Source organism: Galeopterus variegatus, unplaced genomic scaffold (genome assembly GCF_000696425.1).
Source record: "Galeopterus variegatus unplaced genomic scaffold, G_variegatus-3.0.2 Scaffold58, whole genome shotgun sequence".
Lineage (NCBI taxonomy): Eukaryota > Metazoa > Chordata > Mammalia > Dermoptera > Cynocephalidae > Galeopterus > Galeopterus variegatus.
Genome location: NW_007726169.1, coordinates 233,838 through 255,655, shown reverse-complemented (window position 1 = coordinate 255,655; position 21,818 = coordinate 233,838). Strand labels below are relative to the sequence as shown.

General features: G+C 41.1%; 2 protein-coding genes across 2 annotated transcripts in view; one reads left to right on the top strand and one right to left on the bottom strand.

The window, feature by feature from the left end:
* COQ9 (coenzyme Q9) overlaps nt 1-5,700 on the bottom strand; it is a 14,672-nt gene extending 8,972 nt beyond the window's left edge. The window contains exons 1-3 of the mRNA XM_008574755.1: nt 5,518-5,700; nt 2,326-2,488; nt 1,079-1,214 (exon numbers count right to left, since the gene is read on the bottom strand). Coding sequence (XP_008572977.1) covers nt 1,079-1,214; nt 2,326-2,488; nt 5,518-5,614 — 396 coding nt within the window. The 5' untranslated portion in view covers nt 5,615-5,700. The remainder of the gene's footprint in view (nt 1-1,078; nt 1,215-2,325; nt 2,489-5,517) is intronic.
* On the top strand, nt 5,678-21,818 carry CIAPIN1 (cytokine induced apoptosis inhibitor 1). Its single transcript, XM_008574766.1, has 9 exons — nt 5,678-5,733; nt 10,272-10,457; nt 10,942-11,094; nt 13,646-13,722; nt 15,162-15,330; nt 17,125-17,198; nt 18,125-18,240; nt 21,003-21,084; nt 21,620-21,818. Exons 2-9 carry the CDS (start codon nt 10,301-10,303, stop codon nt 21,728-21,730), a joined length of 939 nt encoding a protein of 312 aa, XP_008572988.1. The 5' UTR covers nt 5,678-5,733; nt 10,272-10,300; the 3' UTR covers nt 21,731-21,818.

Genomic DNA, 21,818 nt, shown 5'->3' with positions numbered 1-21,818 from the left:
GTAGCACTTATCACATTTTCTAAGTGTATATGTTTAATCAATGTCACTAGACTGGAAGCTCAACAAGGGTAGGCACCATGTCCACTGTGGCCATTGTCATGTCCCTAGGACCTAGCACAGTGCCTAGTGCACACTATTTGTTCAATAAATATTTAAATAATGAATGATTAATAAGGTTTTTTTAAAATGTGAAAAAATAGGCATTAAAATGTTGATAGGATATTTGGTGTGATCACAGATGATTTTTACATTGTTTTGTATATCTATATTGTTCAAAGTTTTCACAATGAGTATACAGTGGAGTCATAAGTACACACATTTCACCTGTATGATTTCTGTTACCATATGTGCTCTCAGGAGAGAGTGAGAGAAGACAAGGGAATACAGTTACATTTAAGTGTGTGGGATGGGAGAGGTGACTCTGAAATTTCCTCAGTCTCTGTTCTTATAGACCTCTTGTAGGATGGTATCTGGCTATAGTGGGTGGTTCTGGACAACATGACCTAAACATGAGCCTACTGCTTAATCTGAAGCAGAAGTCTGTTTTAATGCATGAGGAAATGCTATTAGACTTACTGAGAAAAATAAGGTGTGTTGGTCTCCAAAGTGGTACCTTCTTGAGGGTTTTCAAACACCATATATTTCATTAATTCTAAGATGCACATACTTTTTTTCATTTTAAAAAATCCATGTGAATCATACAATTGATCATTTGTCACCGTTTAATAAGCAGCACTTTTTCTTTTTTATGGATGCATAAAATGGTGCTTCTTACAATCGATGGCATCTTAGAGTCAAGAAAATATGGTAGTTTTGATCTCCAATAATTCTTGCCTAACAGACTGCCTTTAGAGTGTAACTCTCAAGAACCAACTCTATGGTACATTCTTTTTCTAATTAAAAAATAAAGCCATTTCTACCCTATTAGGAAAAAAAAACCAAAAAAACCCCAGAATATCTTATAGCTGTATGGGGCTCCGAACAGAGCAGGAAGAAGGCAGGAGGCCCTCTGCTCTGCCTGATGGGAATCCCTCCTGGCCAATGCTGGTCAGGCTGCCCTGACCTCCCCTATACATACCTGGGCTCCTTCTGCAATCGCCTCTGCAGTCCACCCATGGGCGGGCACAAACCCCAGGGCTGCCGTCAGGATGCGGTGCTGTAGCTGCTCCTCACTCTCATAGTCCTCTTCTTCCTCGCCACCCTGGTCTGTATACCTGAGAAGTGGGAAGACCATCCAGCACGCTTCATCTCACTGCCTACTGCCTGACCGGAAACCAGTAGCTCTGGGTCTCCTCTAAGCATATGTTGGGAGGACATTTACTTTTTATTTTTGTGTCAGTATCAATGTTTTGATGCCAACAGAGTAAATATTATATCATCCTCCCCCTCCCATGAGAAGGGATCCAGTGAGTTGAGGTCATGTGACATGAAAGCAATATTCCCACAACCCCCTGGATTACCCAGTTTAGAGTCCTTAGCACACTGTGTTCTTTATTTATATTTGCACTAGACTGTAACTTCATGAGGGCAGGGGCAATAGTTATATTATTCATATGGCCTGGCACATAGTAGATCCTCAAAAAATACCTGTCAAATTCAAATGAAAAATAATTAGGAAACCAGAAAAAATGATGAGGAACACTCTAATTTCAGATCTAGAGAAACTTTTCTGTGGCAAGATTAAAAAAAAAATCTAATGGAAATGTAAATTATTATTACCTTTCTGGAGGGCAATTTGGCCCCACATATGTAACAAAACTTTAAATGTACACATACCTTGACCCAATGCTCCCACTTCAAAGGAGCAATTCATATACTTTATTACATTATTTTTCATACCAGTTAAAGAAACTTAAATATCTATCAATAAAAGACAGATTAAATAAATTTTAGTACAGTCATTTGCTGGAATGTTGTACAACCATTAAAATAATGTAAACTGTGAAGACATCAGAATGGACTTTTGAGTGAAAAAACACATTCTGGAATAGTATGTATAATGTAATTAATCATTTATTATATACACAGACTTACATATGAAATATGCTTACAGAAACATCTAAAAAGACACACAAAAATGTTAGCAGAGTTATCTCTGTGATTTTGGATAATTTCTGCTTGATTTTTGTGAACTTCTCTGCATTGTCTAGATGTTTTAGAATGTATAGGGACCATTTTTATAAAAACAATGGTCTTTTCAAAGATAGCCTTGTTAATGATGGAAGGTTAAGAGGAGGATAGAGAGAAGGGAGGAAGTGGAGGAGGAAAAGACATACCCAAACATGCAAAGGCCAGAAATGGGTGGATTGGGGTTCTGGGGCCTACCTGGGGAATGAATGAGAAGACTCTGGATTGGGTTTTGCTGCCCCCTGTGTCTCAGAATGCTGAGAAAAATAGGGGGGAGGTTGCTGCTTCTGCTCATCTGAAGACCTCAGCCTCACAGCTGAAGCATGGAAGGCACGTGGCACCGGTAGTCGGCAACAAGACACTGAAATAGAAACTAGGCTGGTCAGTCAGGGATACTTACCAGAGACCCTGGAGACCCAGTGTGGTAATACAGACAGGGAGGAGGAATAGCAAGGCAGAGACTCCTCCAGAACCACTTATTCAAATGTTGGGTTCCACAGAAAAATCTTGGGTAAACTGGAAACCTTGGGACATGATGTAGTAGCAAAAGTGGTGGCCAGGAAACAGAAGACCTACCTGGCTTCTTGATCTGTTTCTACCATCTGTTAGTTACGTGGTAATGGGCAAACCATGTCACCCCAATGTGCAGATTTTGAAATCTGCAAATTCAGAGCAATATTCTCTACTTTGTCAAAAGAAGTGTTGTAAGGCCCAAGCAAAAAGTGAAAGTGATTTGAAAAGGTTACATATTATGGCAAGAGCACTAAAGTAGGAATTAGGTCTCAGTACTGACTCCCCCAGTGCTTTTATGGTATCTCTGGAACAGTCACTAATCTCTATCTGCTTTCTCATCTGCAATACCTGCAACTCCCCACTTACTTTAGGAAAGATCAGTAGTGTGTTTCCTAAGCATAAACTCATACTACATTTTTCTTTCCCAACATTTTATTGAACAAACTGTGGAATGAACACTTGTATATCCACCACTAGGTTTTACACATGTATCTATCATGCTCTTCATTCATCCATCTTGATTTTTGATGCATTTGTTACAGATCTCAGTATTCTTCATCTCTAAACATTTTAGCATGCATATCATTAACAATGTATACTGTTCTTTTATTGAGGTGCCATCTATATACAATGAAATGTGCAAACCTTAATGAGTTTTGACAAATGTATACACTTGCATAACCTGAACCCTATCTAGACAGAGAACATTACCATCAACCCAGAAAGTTCCCTCACACCCTTTCAGTCTTTCCCCATCCATACTGTTCTCAATTTTTAACTCTAGATTAGTTTTTGCTTGTCTAAGTTCTGCCTGTCCTAGGATTTCATCTAAATGCACTTTTTTTCTGTAAGCCTTCTTTCAATTAGCATATTTTTTTTTCCTTTTTGTCTTTTTTACTGACCAGTAACGGGATCGCAACCCTCGGTGTCACGCCCGTACCGGGGACCAGCAACGGGATCACAACCCTCGGTGTTGCGCCCACACCGCGCTCAGCCAGTGAGCGGGAAACAGTCTCCACATGGGATCCGAACCCTCAGCGGGAGGGCCACCGCGCTCCCAAGCTGTGCACTCTCCAGTGCGCCACCGGGTCGGCCCTCAATTAGCATATTTTTGAGTAAATCAGTAGATCTGACAAAGATTCTCTCCTTAACCACACTCTAGCCAGGCTCCTGAGCCCTCTTCTTAACTAGGCCTTGACCTAGGCCTATAAAGAGGTGAACACACACTAACACAGTTTTGCTCAACGCCAAAGCCCTAACATGACCCTAGCCCTCTTTAAAGTGTCTGTCGGAGAAAACTTCAGGGTGTCAAAAAACTTTACTGTTTGTTCCAGCCAGCACCTGAGGATAGAGCACTGTCTCCCCATGGGAAGATAGAATCCTAACGTCAATAATTGCCAGCTAGCAGATACGGCTGGCCTAACTGCATTTATAAGAACCCTTTGTAATCTTTCACTTTCCTGATTCTACTGAGCCCCCACTTGCCCTCCTCCCTATTTCCTCATTCTTCTTTTAAAGCATCCAGTCACTTCTGCACAAGCTGAACTTAAGGTTGAGTTCTGGATTCTTTTCTCTATTACAAGTTACAACTGACTAAAAACTGTCTTTACCACTTTAACTAGTGTCCAGCTTTGTTTATCCGCAACAGATCTTAAGATTTCTTGTTTTTTTTTTTTGGGGGGGGGGGGGGTTTTTTTTTTTTTTTTGGGGGGGGGGGGGTTTATTTGTTTGTTTTGGCAGCTGGCCGATATGGGAACCTGAACACTTCACTTGGTGTTGTACCGCCACACTAACCTACTGAGCTAACCCGCCAGCCCAGATCTTTAGTTTTTATTACCAAGTAGTATTAGGCTGTTTCAGTGTTTGGCTATTGTAAATAAAATTGCTATGAATATACTTGTACAAACCTTTTTGTAGACACATGCTTTCATTTCTCTTGGGTAAATACCTAAGAATAGATCTGCTGGGTCACAGGCATTACTTTTACTAAACATACTTTAGTTTGGAATTTTGTGTAAAAACAGCAAAAAGGCATTTATAAAAAAATCTAGGGAATGACTCAGGGAACAACGATCTCAGAAGAAACACAGAACAGTATGCATAAAAATATCAGTATTTTAGTGTATGTACAGAAGAAAATGATGCAAATATACATACAACTTTGAAATGGAAGGGGTGGGTCCCAAAATATGACTGTGAAACCACCGTGGTTCATAAGGAGATTTTAGGTGAAATACAAGAGAGTATTTCATTAGCTATATATTTATGTTAATATGTCAATGGGTACGACCTACTTCTGGACGGTGATATTGATTTTCCATGTATGGTAGTGCTATAAAGTTTCCTCTTCAAGTAAATGTCTACTTTTAAGAACCCAGACGTAGAAATTAAAATATAGAGCATATAGCAGCAAAGGTGTTAAGAGAACAGTGAAGTAATGGGGAAATGACTGACTGTGGGGAAACAACGGACTAGATGCTCTCTACGGCCATCCCCAACTGTCTCTCGAGGGGTCCTGGCCCAAGGACTTGGCAACGGAGTTGAGAAATGGTCCGCGACTGCCAGTTCTGCCACGCACGGACGGGCTATATAGGAGCTTGGGCACTCCCAGCCCTCTCTGAGACTCCGTTAACTCCATGATATGGGGGTGACAGGCCCTACCCAGCTGCTCTTGCCCCTCACAGCTCGAGACCGGAGACCGAAGCCTGCCAGGCGTCCCGTTCGAGCCCGCGAAGCCGGCGACTCTGTGCCGATGCCCTTCACCTCACCTTGCTGGCGGGCCGCGACGACGGCCTCTTCCGCCCCGCACCCAGCCCCGGGCCGTCCTCGCGCCCGCTTCCTGCTCCTCCCCGCTTCCCAGCCCGGCTGACCCCTCACCGGGCAGGCACCGCAGCTGCAGGAGCCTCCAGCCCGTCCGGCCGAGGGCGCCGGACACCGCCGCCGCCATCTTGGAAGCGGGCACGCAGCCCAGCATAGAGACCACGGAGCAAGGAGGGCGGAAGTGGCCGCGCCGCGGAATCTCCTCCTCTCGCGAGAGGTGCGAGGCGCGGAGCTGGCGGCTGCGGAGAAATCGGGAGCCAGCCTAGGCGGCAGGTGAGAGCGATCGGGGCTACCTGAGAACCCGACTTCCTTCAACGATCCCTTCCCGACCCACCCTCGACCCTCATATCCTCTCCTTTCGTATTTCCGGCCCCGTCCCTCGGTGGGAACGTAGTCACGCCGCCCCTCTGAGAACCCCGGCGGGCTTATTCCCCTGGAAGCCGTTGTGAGGGGGCTGGCCCGGCGTGCCCCGGGCTCCCGATGATGGCTTCTTGCTCTTTGTGGCTGCCTCATTTCTCGCGCAGCCGGCCCCGGTCTGAGGTCCCGGGTGCAGCGCGCTGAGGAGAAAGAGTCCTGAGCCGGGATCCGGGAGGCCTGGGTCTGAGACCGGGTTCTGCCAGTGGTCAGCTGTTGTGACCTTGGTCCTCAGTCTCGAAGTTTCGGTCCCTGAGGGTATCTGGTAGCAAAGCACGGAAGCTTGGGGGTACCTGAGCTTACAGATTGTTATTTTCAGCCTGTCATTTGTCTGAACCCCCAAGGGTGTTGAGTTGGTATCATTATTTCACAAACTTGCCAGATCAGAAGAATCATCTAGCATGCTTATTAAGAAAACGAATAGCCAGGAGAGTTACTTCAGTGTGTCTGGGTGTGGTCCAGGAATATTATTTTAACAAGTGCCCTGGTGATTTGTAGGACTGCAAGTTTGGGAAAGGTTGGTGAACATTCTGACATTATTGAGTGTCCAAGCTCTGGATGGCTCAAGGAGGTGGTGGTCTAGTTACTAAACAGAAATGTAAATGCAGAGTACCTCACTGGGGTATGGTCAGGGGAGGCTTATAGGAAGAAGTAAATGGTTTTTGGATTAGGGACAACAGGAACATCTAATTCTGTAAATTTTGTGTGTTTGCAGTTAGAACCCATCTCTTTATCTGCTGTGTTTTGCATACTCCTTATGAACTCTAGCCTTTTCAAAACACCCTGCTCTCACCTGCGCAGGTGGGGAGGAAAACTTCTAGGCCGAAACTCTCCCCAGACGTTAAAATTTCAGATCCATATCTCTGGATTTAGGTAAAGCACTGCTGATCTCTCCATAAGGTTTTGTTTTCTCGGTTCTGTCCACCCATCTTTGAGTGAGTCTTTCCTGTGGAAACTAACACTTGGATATCCTTTCTGAAATCTTTAATTCCTGACACACACCTAATTGCCTGAAGGCAGTTTCCCATGTCTTTTCCTTTGAGTTTTCTGTTTCCTTGCTTGCTTCTCATCTTTAAAAAATTCTTTTCTGTATGTGTGCATGTGAGCTTCAGTCAGTTCATTTTAATTAAAATTTTCCTTTATGATAACTGCCAGTATTTTCAGAATATTTTTTTTTATTGTAACATAGTTGTACATTTCTGTGGGGTACAGAGCTGAATATCATTACCTGTGTGCAATAAGTGATGCTCAAATCAGGGTGATTAGCATATTCAACATTATACCATGTAATCATTTTTTGTGGCCCTTTACCGATTCCTTCCTTACTTCCCTCCCCCTCCCCCTTGTCCACCTCTGGTAACCTCAGTTTATTCTCAGAATTTTTTATGCACCTGCCTTAAAAGGATTGATCTTTGGCTTGAACCGAAGCCCACACTTCTTTTTTTTTTGGCCCCCTTCACCCTTAAGAGGGATCAAATGCCTCAAGATTTTATGCTTTCTGGGAACCTTAAAAATATACAAGTGCATCTCTAGAAGTTATTCTCAGACATCTGCTTTTACTGCCTGCCAATAAAATTTTAAAAGAGCCATGGGCAAGTGTGTGCAGCATAGTTGGAGAGGTATCTAACAAACAACATCAGCCGTGTGACAATAACTTCAACTCCACCTCTATTTAGTTATGAAACTCGGCCCTGAGTCACAGTGTCTATGTATGTTGGCTTAAGTGCCAGACATTTTTTCCTTATGTTTTTCTTTTTTTTTAATTAACAACAATAACACAAAACTCTGATGATGAAAGTATTACACTTTGGCTGTTAGATATTTAAAAGAACATTGTCTCCTGCTTTATCTGGAAAATGCTGACTAAAAGTAGTGGCTTTGCCTGTTTTTTGGAGAGTAAATGTTCAATAAATGTATTTTATGAGCTCCCTCTTACCATAAGATTATTTTAGGGGATATGTAATGCAAAGCATTTTATTTGCGTTTGTCTACTGACATAATCCTGCTGGAGTACTAAGATGTCATAAAGTGCAGCTCTTATATTGTGTAATTCTAACAATGAAAAAGAAGCTCCACATAGCTCCCTGGGAAGTCCTCCTAGCAGTCATGGAAGAACAAGGTTTTATAGGACTATTTGGAGCAAAGGCAAATAAACTGACCACAGAGAAGTGGAGGCTCAGAGTTCTCTTAGAACATTATTTTATTGAGCTCTGTAACAGACCCTGCTGAGTGCTTTGCATATTTTTATCTTCTCATTTACTTCTTACGGCAGCCTTGCAAAATATGAGGTTATTATTTCTACTTTATTGATGAGAAAACAGACTCAGAGGCTAATAACATGTACCTAATAAGAAGATCCAGTGATAGATAGACCTTGTCTGCTCTATAAAACTGCCTCCATAAAGATGCGGAAAAGGTCTAGACATCTGGTTTTTTTTCTCTAGCTAATAAGTAACCTTTTGCCTCTTGTTTTCTTCATGAGGGTTTTTCTGTGAGTACATTGCAAGGTTGTGACAGTCACTGGTGGACAAGGAGCTTGTCATACCTTTCCATTGTCCCAAGGGAGAGCCTGTTACAGCAACATTCTAGAAACAGGTCATTTCTTTCTTTTTTTTTTTTTTTTCCTTTTTGTTTTTTTTTTTTTGACCGGCAACGGACGCAACCCTCAGTGTTGCGCCCGTACTGGACCGGGACCGGCTACGGGATCGCAACCCTCGGTGTTGCGCCCACACCGCGCTCAGCCAGTGAGCAGGAACCGGTCTCCACATGGGATCCGAACCCTTGGCGGGAGCGCTGCTGCGCTCCCAAGCGGCGTACTCTCCAGTGCGCCACCGGGCCGGCCCCATTTATTTCTTATAACTTGCTCACCTTAAAGATTTACAAGTGTTCTTCCTCAACGTCATGTGACAGATAAAAGCTTAAAAGTTCCAGTTCCTGATTGTGTGCTTTTTCGGGATTTAAAGACCAAAATTAAATGACGACGGAATCCTGCTTGTCTGATAACACCTGGCATCCTTTTACTGGGAATAATAAAGGGTTAGGATAATAAAGGTTGGGCATTCCACATCAAGGAACTAGATAAAAAGCATGATAGAATGAAATGTGAAGGTTTTTCATAGAATAAGGAGGGATTCACTTTGGAGTGGTGGGAGATGCAGGTGGAGCCAGATTATAGAGACCCTGAATCCAGAAGGCTAAGGAGTTTTGATTTTACCTTAGAAAGTAAAACCTTTAGTAACTCCTTTAGGAAATAATTGACAAAATCAAAGTGGTGTAGTATTTAAGGATGACTCTGGCTAATGGGCATGTTTTATAGACAAAGGAGAGAGATTTGAAGTGAACATTTTTAAAGAAGGAAGAGTGTAGTGGACATGACTTAAATTCTGCCCCAGAATGTCTTTGGTGGCATAATTATCACTGAGTTCACCACCTCTACAGAAGTCAGAAGTATTCAGCGTAAGACTAATCCATGCTTGACACCTCTACCACAGCTTCTGTCTTTGTTTCATTTGTTTGAGCTATTTTTAAGTCAGAAATTTAGTGGCATTAATGTTTAAGAAAGAAAGGAGGATCTGAGCAGAGTGTTATCTCCTGACCTAATTTCATTGTAAGCACGTTATATTCTAACCTGAGTATCAAGTGGAAGAGAAAGTTGACCCATGGAGGGAAATTTTCATAGGTTAAAAGCATAGGCTTTATAGTCAGATAGATTTGGATCCAAATCCCATTCATTACTTTATCCACATAATGCTTACTAGTTGTGTGACTTGCACAAAGTCAGCTGCCTCAGTTTCCTGACTGTAAAATGGAAATGATATCTAGTTTAAGGCTGTTCTGAGGTTCAGTTATGGTAATGTATGTAAGATGCTTTGCACAGTCTGGCTAATGTCAAATGTTAAAGAAAGACATAGTAGATACTATTGATCATGTAGATTTAATAGAATTGAATTTTTGTATTTTGATGAAAGGGAATGTGTTGTCTCTTTTAAAAAAAACATTAAGCTTGTGGTTGGGTTATATCTGCCTTTCTTACTGAGTCACACTTCTGCCTAATTAATGTCCTATGTATTTTATATTCTGTTCAAGTTGAGTTATCTCAAATCAAACAAGAAGTAATCTTTTTGCTTCCAACCTCCTTACTTGACTCTAATCACCTTTTCTTGACTCTGCCAAATCAGGATTCTTACCACCTGCCTTGTTAGGGAATGTTGGGATTATAAGCCTTGAGGTGATGGGTTCATTTATTCAGACTCTGGCATCAACAGTAAGATTTTTAATGTCATCATCATTCTCTGGTGAGAGGTTGGAAGTAGGTTGTCATTTTAATTGTTTATGATGATGCCCCATGGATTAAATTGCACTTTTGTCTCTGCTCAGTCTTGATTTTCTTTTGCCAGTACTTTTTAGGTCTGTCAGCACTGCAGGAATGGCAGATTTTGGGATCTCAGAAGGCCAGTTTGTGGCGGTGATCTGGGATAAGTCATCCCTTGTAGAGGCTCTGAAAGATCTGGTGGGTAAGCTTCAAGTGTTAACTGGCAATGAGGGCCGAGTGTCTGTGGAAAACATCAACCAGCTGTTGCAGTGTAAGTACTTGTCTATGTCATCTTTATAGGATTGGAGGGGTTTTGATGGGAGTGCTGCATTTCTGTAGTTCCTTGATATCTGAGTTTTTATTTTGGGTGGCACGTGATATTAGTGGCCAGTCAACCTGTTTTTCAGTTGAGATATATTAGACTTAGGAGTGTAGTTGATGATTTCTGTAAGTATGTTCTTGTTTCTTAGTAGCTATGCCACTTTTTTTTTTTAAAGCTTAGTCTTCACCCAGTTACCTTTTTAACTTCTTTCCCTGAACATATAATAGAATATGAAACTAGTAAGACTTCAGGAGAGCAGGGCAGAGCCTTATTGCCCCTTTTGCTAGTAATGTTGGTTTAATAGTGTTTACTGAAGAGGTGGATGTTCATTCTCTTGGGACAAAGCCTGTAGACTTTGTGGGGGCTTGGGAGGGATTGGGAGATTGCTTCTGGGGCTCAGGCGATTGCTGATTGGAGTCTTCTTTCTTTTCAGCTGCCCATAAAGAATCCAGCTTTGACATTATTTTGTCTGGTGTAGTCCCAGGAAGCACCACTCTGCACAGTGCTGAGATTTTGGCTGAGATGGCCCGGATTCTTCGGCCTGGTGGCTGTCTTTTTCTGAAAGAGCCAGTAGAGACAGCTGTAGGTAAGGAAATCTTCACTTGAAAGACTAGTTTGACTGGGTTGGGACTTTGAGTATGCTTGCTGCATCTCCCTGAGCAAGACATATCATTTGGAGATCAGTATTCCTACAGCAGAACCTTCTTCTTAGAGATAAATTATTGTTAATATCTGAAGCAACGGATCTGAAGAAATTGGGATCATTGGCTGACCCATTAGGTAATAATGAGGGAAACTTCCGTCTAAAAATGACTGGGTTCTGAATTTTTATCATCTGGTGTTAAAGGCATTCAGAGGTGTATCATTCATGATAAATATCATGGGTATCACTGGGAAGAATCTCTATTCTTAATGAACTAGTTTTTCTTGGGGTTGCGAATATGCCACTATATATAAGAAAAACTTATTCCTTGCATGGGAAAATATTATTTCTAAACAGGTATTTATTGAATTGGTATTTTAGCTAAATGCCTTATTTTGGAAGATGGTTCAGAAGTTAAATTGTGTTTTCCTTAAGAAAATAGATTTTTATAATTTTTAAAAAGTTTCTTGGATAATATGCCACTTATTTTAGCTCTTTTCAATGAGTAATGTATTTGAGCAAGTAGTTTTAAAAATTTTAATACATACGTTTCATTTCATAAAATGATTTTTCTACATTTATTTTTTTGGTGAACATTTTCTTGATATATGATGTTTCTAAAAGAGTGGGTTATCTTTCACCAATATTAATGAGAAGGCTTTATCTTAGAAAAACTAGCCATGATATTTATTTTAAGTAAATACCTTTGTTATTTAATAGCATAGTTGGTATTTTTAACCTGTAATACATATTTGAGAATTTGGAAAATACTGAAATAAAGAAGAAAATAAAAGGTGCTCAGAATTCCACTACAGTTAAGATTTTGGTGTATCTTCGTTCCAGATATCTACATGGCCTCCTCCCTACCTCTTCAGAAACAACAGCAGCAAACCCAAACAGATACATAGTTTTGTGTTTAATTAGTACTTTCTGTAGGTACTGTTTTCTGGGGAAAAAAATGGTTCTACATTATTTGTCTCTCCTTTTTTGGGGGGGCGGGGGTAGGTGGCTGGCCAGTATGGGGATCCAAACCCTTGCCTTTGGTATTATAACACAGTGCTCTCACCAACTGAGCTAACTGGCCAGGCCTTATTTGTTAATAAACCTTTGCCTTCTGGGGGGGAAAAAAAAAAGGCTGGGTTCTGCAGGTTAAGCTTTTGTATGTCCGTAACATGGAAAATGATACAACAGTAAAAAGGAACAAGTATCAATATGTGTATCAACTTGGATGGATCTCAAGGGAAATATGCTGAGTGAAAAAAAGCCAATCTCAAAAGGTTCCATGCTGTATGATTTCATTCATATTTTTGAAATAACAAAATTATAGTGATGGAGATTGGATTAGTGGTTGCCAGGGGTTAGAAATGGGAGGAAGGAGGGTATGTGTGTATGTGGCTATAGAGGGGTAGCATGAAGGTTCCTTGTGGTGATGGAACACTTCTGTGTCCTGATTGTGGTGGTGGTCACACAAATCTACAAATGTGATAAAATTGCATAGAACTGTACACACATGCCACCCCCTCTCCCCCCACCCCAACGAGTACATGTAAAACTGGTGAAATCTGTATAAACTCTGTGGACTATCATTGTCAACTTCCTGGTCTTCATGTTGTGGTATAGTTGTATAAGGTGTTACTATTGGGGGAGATGAGGTGAAGAAGGGAATACGGACTGCCCTGAATTTTTTTTTTTTTTTTTGCAACTTTCTGTGAATCTATAGTTATTTCAAAATAAAAAGTTTAAAAATAATGGCTGAAAGTCTGGGAGTGGTAAGGTAATTACTGATTCATGTGAAACTGACACATGAAAGTTTCCAAGAAATAAAAACCAATTTTTGCTCAGTGTTCTATCTGTTAGTCATTCAATTCTGGAATTTTTGCATTTTTCACTAGACTTTCAATCAAAACATGACAATTTACTTCATCAAATAAAATAATAGAGGCTGGCTGGTCAGCTCAATTGGTTAGTACACGGTGTTATAACATCAAGGTCAAGGGTTCAGATCCCCAGCAGCCACCAAAAATTAATGATAATAATAGAAATGAAAGTATTTTGAAATGTATAAAGGTATTCATTGTTAATGTGATGTTCATAACAAACATCAGCATTCTTTGCTGAGAATTTAAATCTTTGGTGACTGAACACAGTATCTCTGTCAGAACTATACAGAGAGAATACTTGTATTTCTGTGCACTTTGCAGTTTATAAGACTCTTTCACCATCATTATCCAACAACCCCTAGAAAAAGTTTCCCAGAAGCAGAGAATGATAAGAAACAATCATAGTGGAATCATAACATTTAAGAGCATATGTAAGAACAATTTGAACAACCTAAAAGATTTATCAAGTTAAAATGCTATCTCTAAAATATATACATGTTAATCAGAATAGGTTATTATTGTTTGAATGCCTGCTGATCTACATAGGATACAGCCTTTATTATTTTTCTTGCTTCGACCTATAAAGCTGTTAATTGGGGTTTTCCTCTTGGCAGTTAACAATAGCAAAGTGAAGACAGCATCTAAACTGTGTTCAGCCCTGACCCTTTCTGGTCTTGTGGAAGTAAAAGAGGTATGTTTATAGACAACCTGCTTTGCTAGGAATTTAAACTTTGGGTGACTAAGCCCAGAACCTCCTTGTCAGAATAGTCAGGGGAAATAACAGCTCTGCAGGTGAGATGGTGAGGGTTTCATAGAACTAGGAAATGAGAAATGCTACCGATGTGAGATATGTAATACTTCAAAGGACAAACCTCTGGGAATAAATCTCCTTTGAAGAGACTCAGCTTGGGCCTGTGTGGGTTGAGACTTGTTCTGGTCTCCTTGGTGATGACAGCTGAGGTGGGGAGAGCAGCAGCTCTGCTGCTCTGATACCCACCTCTCAGTGGACATGAATCCTGGGTCTGGGTGGAATGTAGTCACCAAGATCAGCCTCACATTTTTAGTGGGAGGCTGGAATAGGTTGGGGGAGTGGGGGAATCCCATTTCTGACAATTCAGTAGAGATATTTAAATTAAACTGGTGTTTATATTTCTATATTCCTCTCCGATGTTAAAATTTTCTAGGGTGTGGCAGAGGTAAATGTTATATTGTGGTAGCTGCTATACCACTGATTTTGTTACATTATCTAGAGCCTTAGATTCTTTATGCCAATCCTTCCTTACCTTTCCTGTTAGTATAAGGTTTTCTGTGTTTGATTCTAAAGTAAGGAATGCTCATAAAGATTCAATTTATAATGAAGAATATAGAATATAAAGTGACATTCCTGTCCATCCTTATGCTTCCCTCCCCAGAGGAAGCCACCAGTGTATCAGATCTTTTCCTATATATTTACAAGCATGCATATGCATATGCTTCTTTTTGTTTAATGTAAATAAGATCATATGTATACAATGTTCAGTCAAGTATCTTTTCTGCCACCCTTAGATATCTTAGATACTTATCCACCTCAGTATATTTCTCCTCATTCTTATTGATAGTGATGTAACAGTATTCCATGCTGTAGACAGACTGTGATTTATTTAACCATTCTGTAATTATTAGACATAGAGGTAACACCGCGACCCTTTTTTCCCCCACCTTTGCTACCTGCTACTTCTTCCCAGTGAAGGTAGAAAGGATTTCCCTCCCCCTTTCTCTTATGATACAAATTTCTACTCTCTTCAATGTGGGCATGCTTCCCTAATATACAACAAGACCATGTCTGATTTATCTTTATAATCATAATCATTAAGCCCACACAATGACTAGCATAGTGTCTTATACCTAATATTTGATAAATACTCTAAAACTTTCCAAAGAGTAGGCTCAAAGTAAACATACAGACAAAAGTTATACTCTAGGGTTCTGATCAGTGAAAATCTGAATGTGAGGCATGAAGTGATATCTATTACTTTCTGCCACTATATACTTGGTACACAGAAATGAGTATTTAACTCCTGTATAGGTAGACATAGTAAAACATTTTATAGAAGGAGTGTGGACTAATCCTTTTGATGTCTTGAATTCTAGCTGCAGCGGGAGCCCTTAAGCCCTGAGGAGATACAGTCCGTTCAAGAACACCTGGGTTATGAAGGTGACAGGCTGCTTTCTCTTCAGATCACAGGCAAAAAACCAAACTTTGAAGTGGGTTCTTCTAGTCAGCTTAAGCTTTCCATCTCCAACAAGTCTTCTCCTTCAAGTAAGTCTGGCCTGGGGACATTCTTCTGTTTTAAAGGACCTGAAAGGACATATTAGAAATTCAGCCAGAGATCTAAATGATATGGTAATATTTTTAAAGGATCAGTCCTTCTTTAATTTCTGTCATTCCAAATGGGAGAATGCTTAATGTACTATTAAACCTGGGTATATTTGAATCCAAAACTGAAATAATATGTAGATATAATCTAGTTCAGCTCCTTCTTCACCAGAGGACACTGAGGCCTCCTGATTGTAGAGGCCTGACTCACGTAGTTTAATTAGCGAAGTCTTTCCGGGCCCCAGAATTACATTTATCTTCCGAAGACCTCACAGTAGTGATAATGGTAGATAAGAGTGTCCTGGTCCTGTTCCCCTGTGCTCTTTTTAGTTATACCAGTAAAGTCAACTTTTCTTCCTTTGACGATCCTAACACACTTATAAACTGTATTTCTTCTGTCCGGAATATTGTGTGCATGCACACACACACACCCTTTGCCTCAACTATCATCCTTTCTATCACTATTTTTTTTTTCCTTTTTGTCTTTTTTTACTGACCGGTAACGGGATCGCAACCCTCGGTGTCGCGCCCGTACCGGGGACCGGCAACGGGATCGCAACCCTCTGTGTTGCGCCCATACCGCGCTCAGCCAGTGAGCGGGAACCGGTCTCCACATGGGATCCGAACCCTCGGCGGGAGCGCCACCACACTCCCAAGTGGCGCACTGGAGAGTGCGCCACCGGGCCGGCCCTCTATCACTATTTTTTAATGCCTGAATTGTTGTTCCAGCTGTGAGGTATGAAAAAATTGGCAGATATTACTGGTACATTCTCACTGCACTATTTTGACTATTCAGCCTACATCTTTAAGAAATCCTTTGGAATCTAACCTTTGGATTCATGGTTCCTGAATGGGTAGAAAAAGCTTAGATGAACAGTTGGCCCTGTGGAAGTTCTGAGCATCCAGTTGTGACAGCGATCACGAAGAGATGCACTTACCCCAAAGGCCTTGTTGATTTGCCCACACTGAATCCTGGGTCTCAGCTCTCTCAGAGGCCCTTCCTTGCATTCTCCTGACCTAGACAGAATCAGGAGGTGTGAGGTTTGTGTCTGCCACTGATTGTGTTACTTTGCCTCCACCAGCTCTAGAGCCTATTGTCTCATATATAACAGATTTCTGTAAGGCTAAAACTTTGCTGTTTATGAAGTGTTTGACACATTTCTTATTTAACCTTCAAAACACCTGCAGTAGTTATAGGGAGTATGAAGAGGGGTCTTGAAAAAGTTCACGGAAAGATTTGTATTATATTTTAATTCTGTTTTTCCACAAACTTTTTGAAGTACTCTTATTTTTAGCCCCACGTTATAGGGATGGAATCTAAAATAAGGGGGAGAAAGCAATATGAAATGGAGGTTAAAAGCATTAGAAAGCCTTGTGTTTGTGGCCTTGTATAACTGGCCTCTGCATGTAAACCTGTTTCCTCATTTGTAAAATTAGGATGACAAATAAATAAATACTTCATAAGATTGCTTGCAGGATTAAATTAGATAATACATATGAAGTGCTTAATATTATGTGTGGTACAAAACAAGTACATAACAAATGATTTCTGTTGCTGTCATAAAGTAGCTGGCCCAAGGTCATGCCTTGTGTAAGTGGTAGAGCTGGGCCTCGAACCCGAGTCTTCGGAGTCCCAGTCCAGTGTGTTCTCTTTTACACAATAGAAAGCACTTTTGTACCCTAGTAGTTTGTTTCTGACTACTTTTATGGATCTCTTCTTCTATTGGTTGGGCTCAGTGAAGCGTGCCGTGGACCCAGCCGCTGCCAAGCTCTGGACCCTCTCAGCCAATGACATGGAAGACGAGAGCATGGTGAGTTGCACTGTAGTCACTTGATCACTTTCTTCCAGGCCCCACTTTGGCGGGAATAGCCATAGTTTGGAGTGACCTTTCTGTACTTGTAGGTGTGAACACATGCAAAGCCCAGCATTGTGGCTGTGCTTGACATGGGTGTCTTTGATTTAGAAGGAAACTCCATCTTGGTCACATTTTAAATTTCTTCTTTAGCATCTCTTTTCCCCACAGATTTTCTCCTTCTCGTTTCATGCGGTATTAAAGATTCTCGTGGGCATGTATAAACCTGAAAAGAGTCTTTAGTCAGCTAAAATATTTTTATTGGCCCCTTTGTCTGGGCAAGTCACTGAATGCTCACTGTCTTAAAAGTAATACTTATCTTTGATCAGCCCCGACTATAATAAAGTTCTTAGGTTAGAGTGCTGAGGAAAAGAAGTCATGGCTCATACTCTCATAGAGCTTATAGACTAATTGTTCACACGTTTACAAAGAATGCAAATGTATACAAATGTATGTATAATTATTTGCCTTTTTCTCTGGAATTATAGAAAATATTTGATTCCTTCTTTCACATGTCTCTGTTCAAATATTTAAATAAACCTAATACTTCTCTCTTTGTTCTGTCTGCTCATTCCCTCCCCACAAACACACACATGTATATACTCGTATTCTCCACAGTGCTGGCCAGTCTTACAGCTATTTCTCATGTAAATTAGTTCCCAGTTCTTACGCATGCTAATACATCTTCTGTGGACATTGTTTAGTTCACCATTGGCCTCTTGAGCACGTGGTCAAGTAGAGCATGATAATCAACCCAAAGTAGGACAGGGTGGACACCTTCTTTACCTGGACTGTGTAAGTTTGCTCTCAAAGCCTATGATCACTTTAGCTTTTCATTAGCAGAGACTAGAGCTCTGTCACTAATTGCTCTGAGCACTCTCTAGGATCTCATTGACTCAGATGAGCTTCTGGACCCAGAAGATTTGAAGAAGCCAGATCCAGCTTCCCTGCGGGCTGCTTCATGTGGTGAAGGGAAAAAGAAGAAGGCCTGCAAGAACTGGTAAGTGCTGGGGTGAGCAGAGTCTGCTACACCACTTCCAGTGGTTTTTCATTCTCAAGTAATTGCGATGCTTTACTGTTTTTAAAACATATTTTATGGTGAAATGTGTCATATGTATAGAAGAGTATATTAAACAAGTACATTGTAAAGAATAATAAAATGTAAAAAAAGGAATAATAAAATGAATGCCCGTGTACTGCTCGTCCTGGTTGAGAAACAGAAATATCACTAGTACCTTCGAAGTCACCTGTGTGTACTTCCTCAGCCGCATCTTGCTCCTCCCCCCACAAGAAATTACCATTCTCCCAAGTTTGTGTTAATCTTTTCTGGCATTTTCGATAGTTTACCAACTATCTCCAAACAATATATTATTTAGTTGTGAAGAACTGAGTAGTAAGTTCAAACCTGACTAGGTAAGGGAAGGTCAATATTCTCATAATAGATGAAGGCTCCCATGGAAAGATAGGGTCTTTGGGTTCTGGTTTGATCTCAGCTTCTTTGAGAATCTACAAGAGCCCCTTCCTGGAAAGTTGGTAGGAAGAACCTTGAGTAAATTGAAGAAAACGAAGGGCACGCAACAGTTAGAACATCCAGCGGAGTTGTAGTGAGGTGTGGTTACTGGATGACCTGCAGAAATATAGTCAGAGAGAATAGGCCACTCTGTATGTTCTGTTCTAAGTTCCCCATAGCCACAGCTCTACTCAGGAGTAGATCAGAGCAGAACACTTCTGTGGGACAGAATGAATGTCCTCAGCTGATCTGGAAATCCAAGTATGGAGGGGAAAGTTGAGTGTTGCTATTAGTGCGTGGTCGAGGTGGGCCAACGACAGAATCCGGGATAGTGTGCCTGACCTCGGGTTAAGATAATGGTATGATGGCAATAGGGAGCATGATGGCAGCCTTCAACATGTCATCTCCTGTGACTCTATGTCTTCAGCAGAGCTGATAGCTAGGAGTCTCCCTTCACTCTTCCCCTCTGTCTTACGTTAACTTTTCTGTTTCCTGTACTACCTGTTGTCCTCTTTCATGGTTTTCTCTTTTGTGTTGGCAGAGCAAATTCTCCAGTAGTTTTTTTTAGAAAGGCTACCTGGTAAGTTTTGATTTTTTGTTTTTTGTGTTTTTAGACCTTGTGTGTGTGAAAATGCCTTTTTTCTACTCTCGTAAACGATTGGTAATTTGGGTATAGAAATCCAGGTTGGAAATAATTTTCTTACACAATTTTGGAGACATTTTTGTTGTCTTCTTTCTTCTAGTGATTCCGATGAGATATCCGAAGCTATTTTGTTTCTTGGTGCTTTCTGTTTTGGAAGTTTGTAGAATCATCTCTGTCCCTGGTGTCATTCTGTAGTAGCATGTTTTGAACAGGGCTCCGTTTTCATCTTTTGCGTTAGCCACTCAGTGCATCTTCTTAGTCTAGAAAGTCATGTCCACAGTCCTGGGAAGTGTTGTTTAATTTTGTTTATGAGTTTTGTCTGTTTTTTTCCTGTAATCTGTGACTCAGACGTTGGATTTCTTTGGTCCTGTAATTTTCTTTTCTCTCACACTTTCCATATTTTCCTATGCCCTACTTTTTGGGAGTTTTCTTCAAATGTATCCTCCAAAACCTCTATTAAGTTATTTTATTTCTACTATCATTATTTCTAATTTCTAAGATTCTTCTTTTTGTTCTTGATTTTTTTGTATATATACAATTCTGTTTTTATTTTATGGATGTGATATCTTTTCTTTTGAGGATAGTGATAGTTCTTTCAAGGTTTTTTTCTTCCTGTGTAGTCTCTGCTTCTTTCAATGTGCCTTTTTCTTTTAGTTTGGTCTCTGACTTCCATATTAGAGTCTTTCTTAAGATGTCTGGTAACCCCGGTTTCTTCACGATTGTGAGTGGAGGACAAAAAGCTCATTGGGAGCTCTGAGCATATAGGTGGGATTTTTGATTGTGCTTTATTGAAGGGAACCTGGGTAGGCCTTTGGAGGGGGGGGGCACTCTGAAATCAGGATGTTTGGGTCTCTCTTTGGGTTGGTTAGATTTTTCAGAGAAGAGTTTTCCTGCTGTTGCCAACTCCAGGGCCTTTTGAGATTTGGGGGTGTAAAAGGGGTCAATACTCAGCATTCCACTGCCAGCTTGGGGTTCAGTTTTCTTCCTTCTGTTAAGTCAGTTCTCCCTCCTCATCTGCTTTACAGCTTCCAGTGTTGTATTGCTATTGTCTCCTTTCTTGTAGTCTCTATGGATCTACATCTTTACTGAAGTTTTGGTGGGGCTTTGAGGGAAAATGAAATTAGATGCATGCATTCAATCTGTCCTCTTAACCTGGAACTTCGGTGCTAATAGTTTTACATCCGCTTTATAAGTGGATGGAAAGGATCATAAAAAGTTATCTGGTGGTTGTAGTCTTATTTGATCATCAGTATTTTTTTAAATGTGAAAGTAGCCAGTGTTCACAAGTCAGGAGATTTCAAGTAAAAATCCTTTCCTTAAATTTGGAAAATGTGACAACACAAGGTCTGCTTTTCCCTGAAGCAGATAGTGGCTGCCCTCTGTAGACAGGGCACATGTCCTCTATTTCTCTCCATTCCCCACCACTCTCACTGTCTCCCTTACCAGCCTCACACATTTTTGTTGCCTGCCTGGCCCATTAGGCACTTGAGTTATGACACCCTTGTGTAAAGAAAAAAAGTCTTAGAGTACGTTTTGGCACTGTTAAGGGTTTGGAGTTCCTGGGTGGTAGGTAGCAAATCTCATTCATCAGCGACTGATCTTCCTGCAGCACCTGTGGCCTTGCAGAAGAACTGGAAAAAGAGAAGTCAAGAGAACAGAAGGGCTCCCAACCCAAGTCGGCTTGTGGAAACGTAAATATCCAGACGTTACTGAACATTTACAAAACCCCCAGTGGTGCTGGGCATCATCCTAAACTAAACACACACTAGCTCCACCTCTAAGAAATTTACTATCCACATGTTTTAATAATAGGCAAATGTGTAAGAATATGTATGTAGGTAGTAATGGGGAGGAGCGGTATCTGCTCAGAGTGGGTTGGCACGCTCATGGCAGGCTCTTGTCCTTTCTTATTTTTGGTCCCTTTTTACTTCAGAGTGGGACTTGATGTTTTTCAGTCATTTGGCTGAGCATCACTATGATTTGAACTGCTTAGAATATAGAAATGTGGCCTCCTAAGGAACTTTTCTTGACAGTTGTTTTCATGAAGCCAAAGATCTTTAAAACTGTTAGTATTTGGATCTCAGTCAGACCTGCAAATGCATCCAGCCATTTCCTTCAGGCCGCTGTGGCTACGTTATGAAATTGAGAATCCCTTTCTTGTGGCCTGTATCCCTGACATAAGCTGGCCCTTGGCTTCCCTGTGCAATTGCTGTTTTCTCTCAACAGTGCTACCTGGGTGATGCTTTCCGCTGTGCCAGCTGCCCCTACCTTGGGATGCCAGCCTTCAAACCTGGGGAGAAAGTGCTCCTGAGCAATGACAATCTTCACGATGCCTAGGAGGAACCTGAGATGGGATGACTCTGCTCCTCCAGCCAACTCCTGTCCCTCAAATCCCACCACTGTGGCTCCTCTCACCCCCACCCCC

What these genes read in the sequence shown, in the direction of transcription:
- CIAPIN1 (XM_008574766.1), top strand. Translation starts at nt 10,301, where the DNA reads ATGGCAGATTTTGGGATCTCAGAAGGCCAGTTTGTGGCGGTGATCTGG. An exon ending in CATCAACCAGCTGTTGCAGT is followed by an intron (nt 10,458 to 10,941) that starts GTAAGTACTTGT and finishes CTTTCTTTTCAG; the next exon opens with CTGCCCATAAAGAATCCAGC. An exon ending in GCCAGTAGAGACAGCTGTAG is followed by an intron (nt 11,095 to 13,645) that starts GTAAGGAAATCT and finishes TCCTCTTGGCAG; the next exon opens with TTAACAATAGCAAAGTGAAG.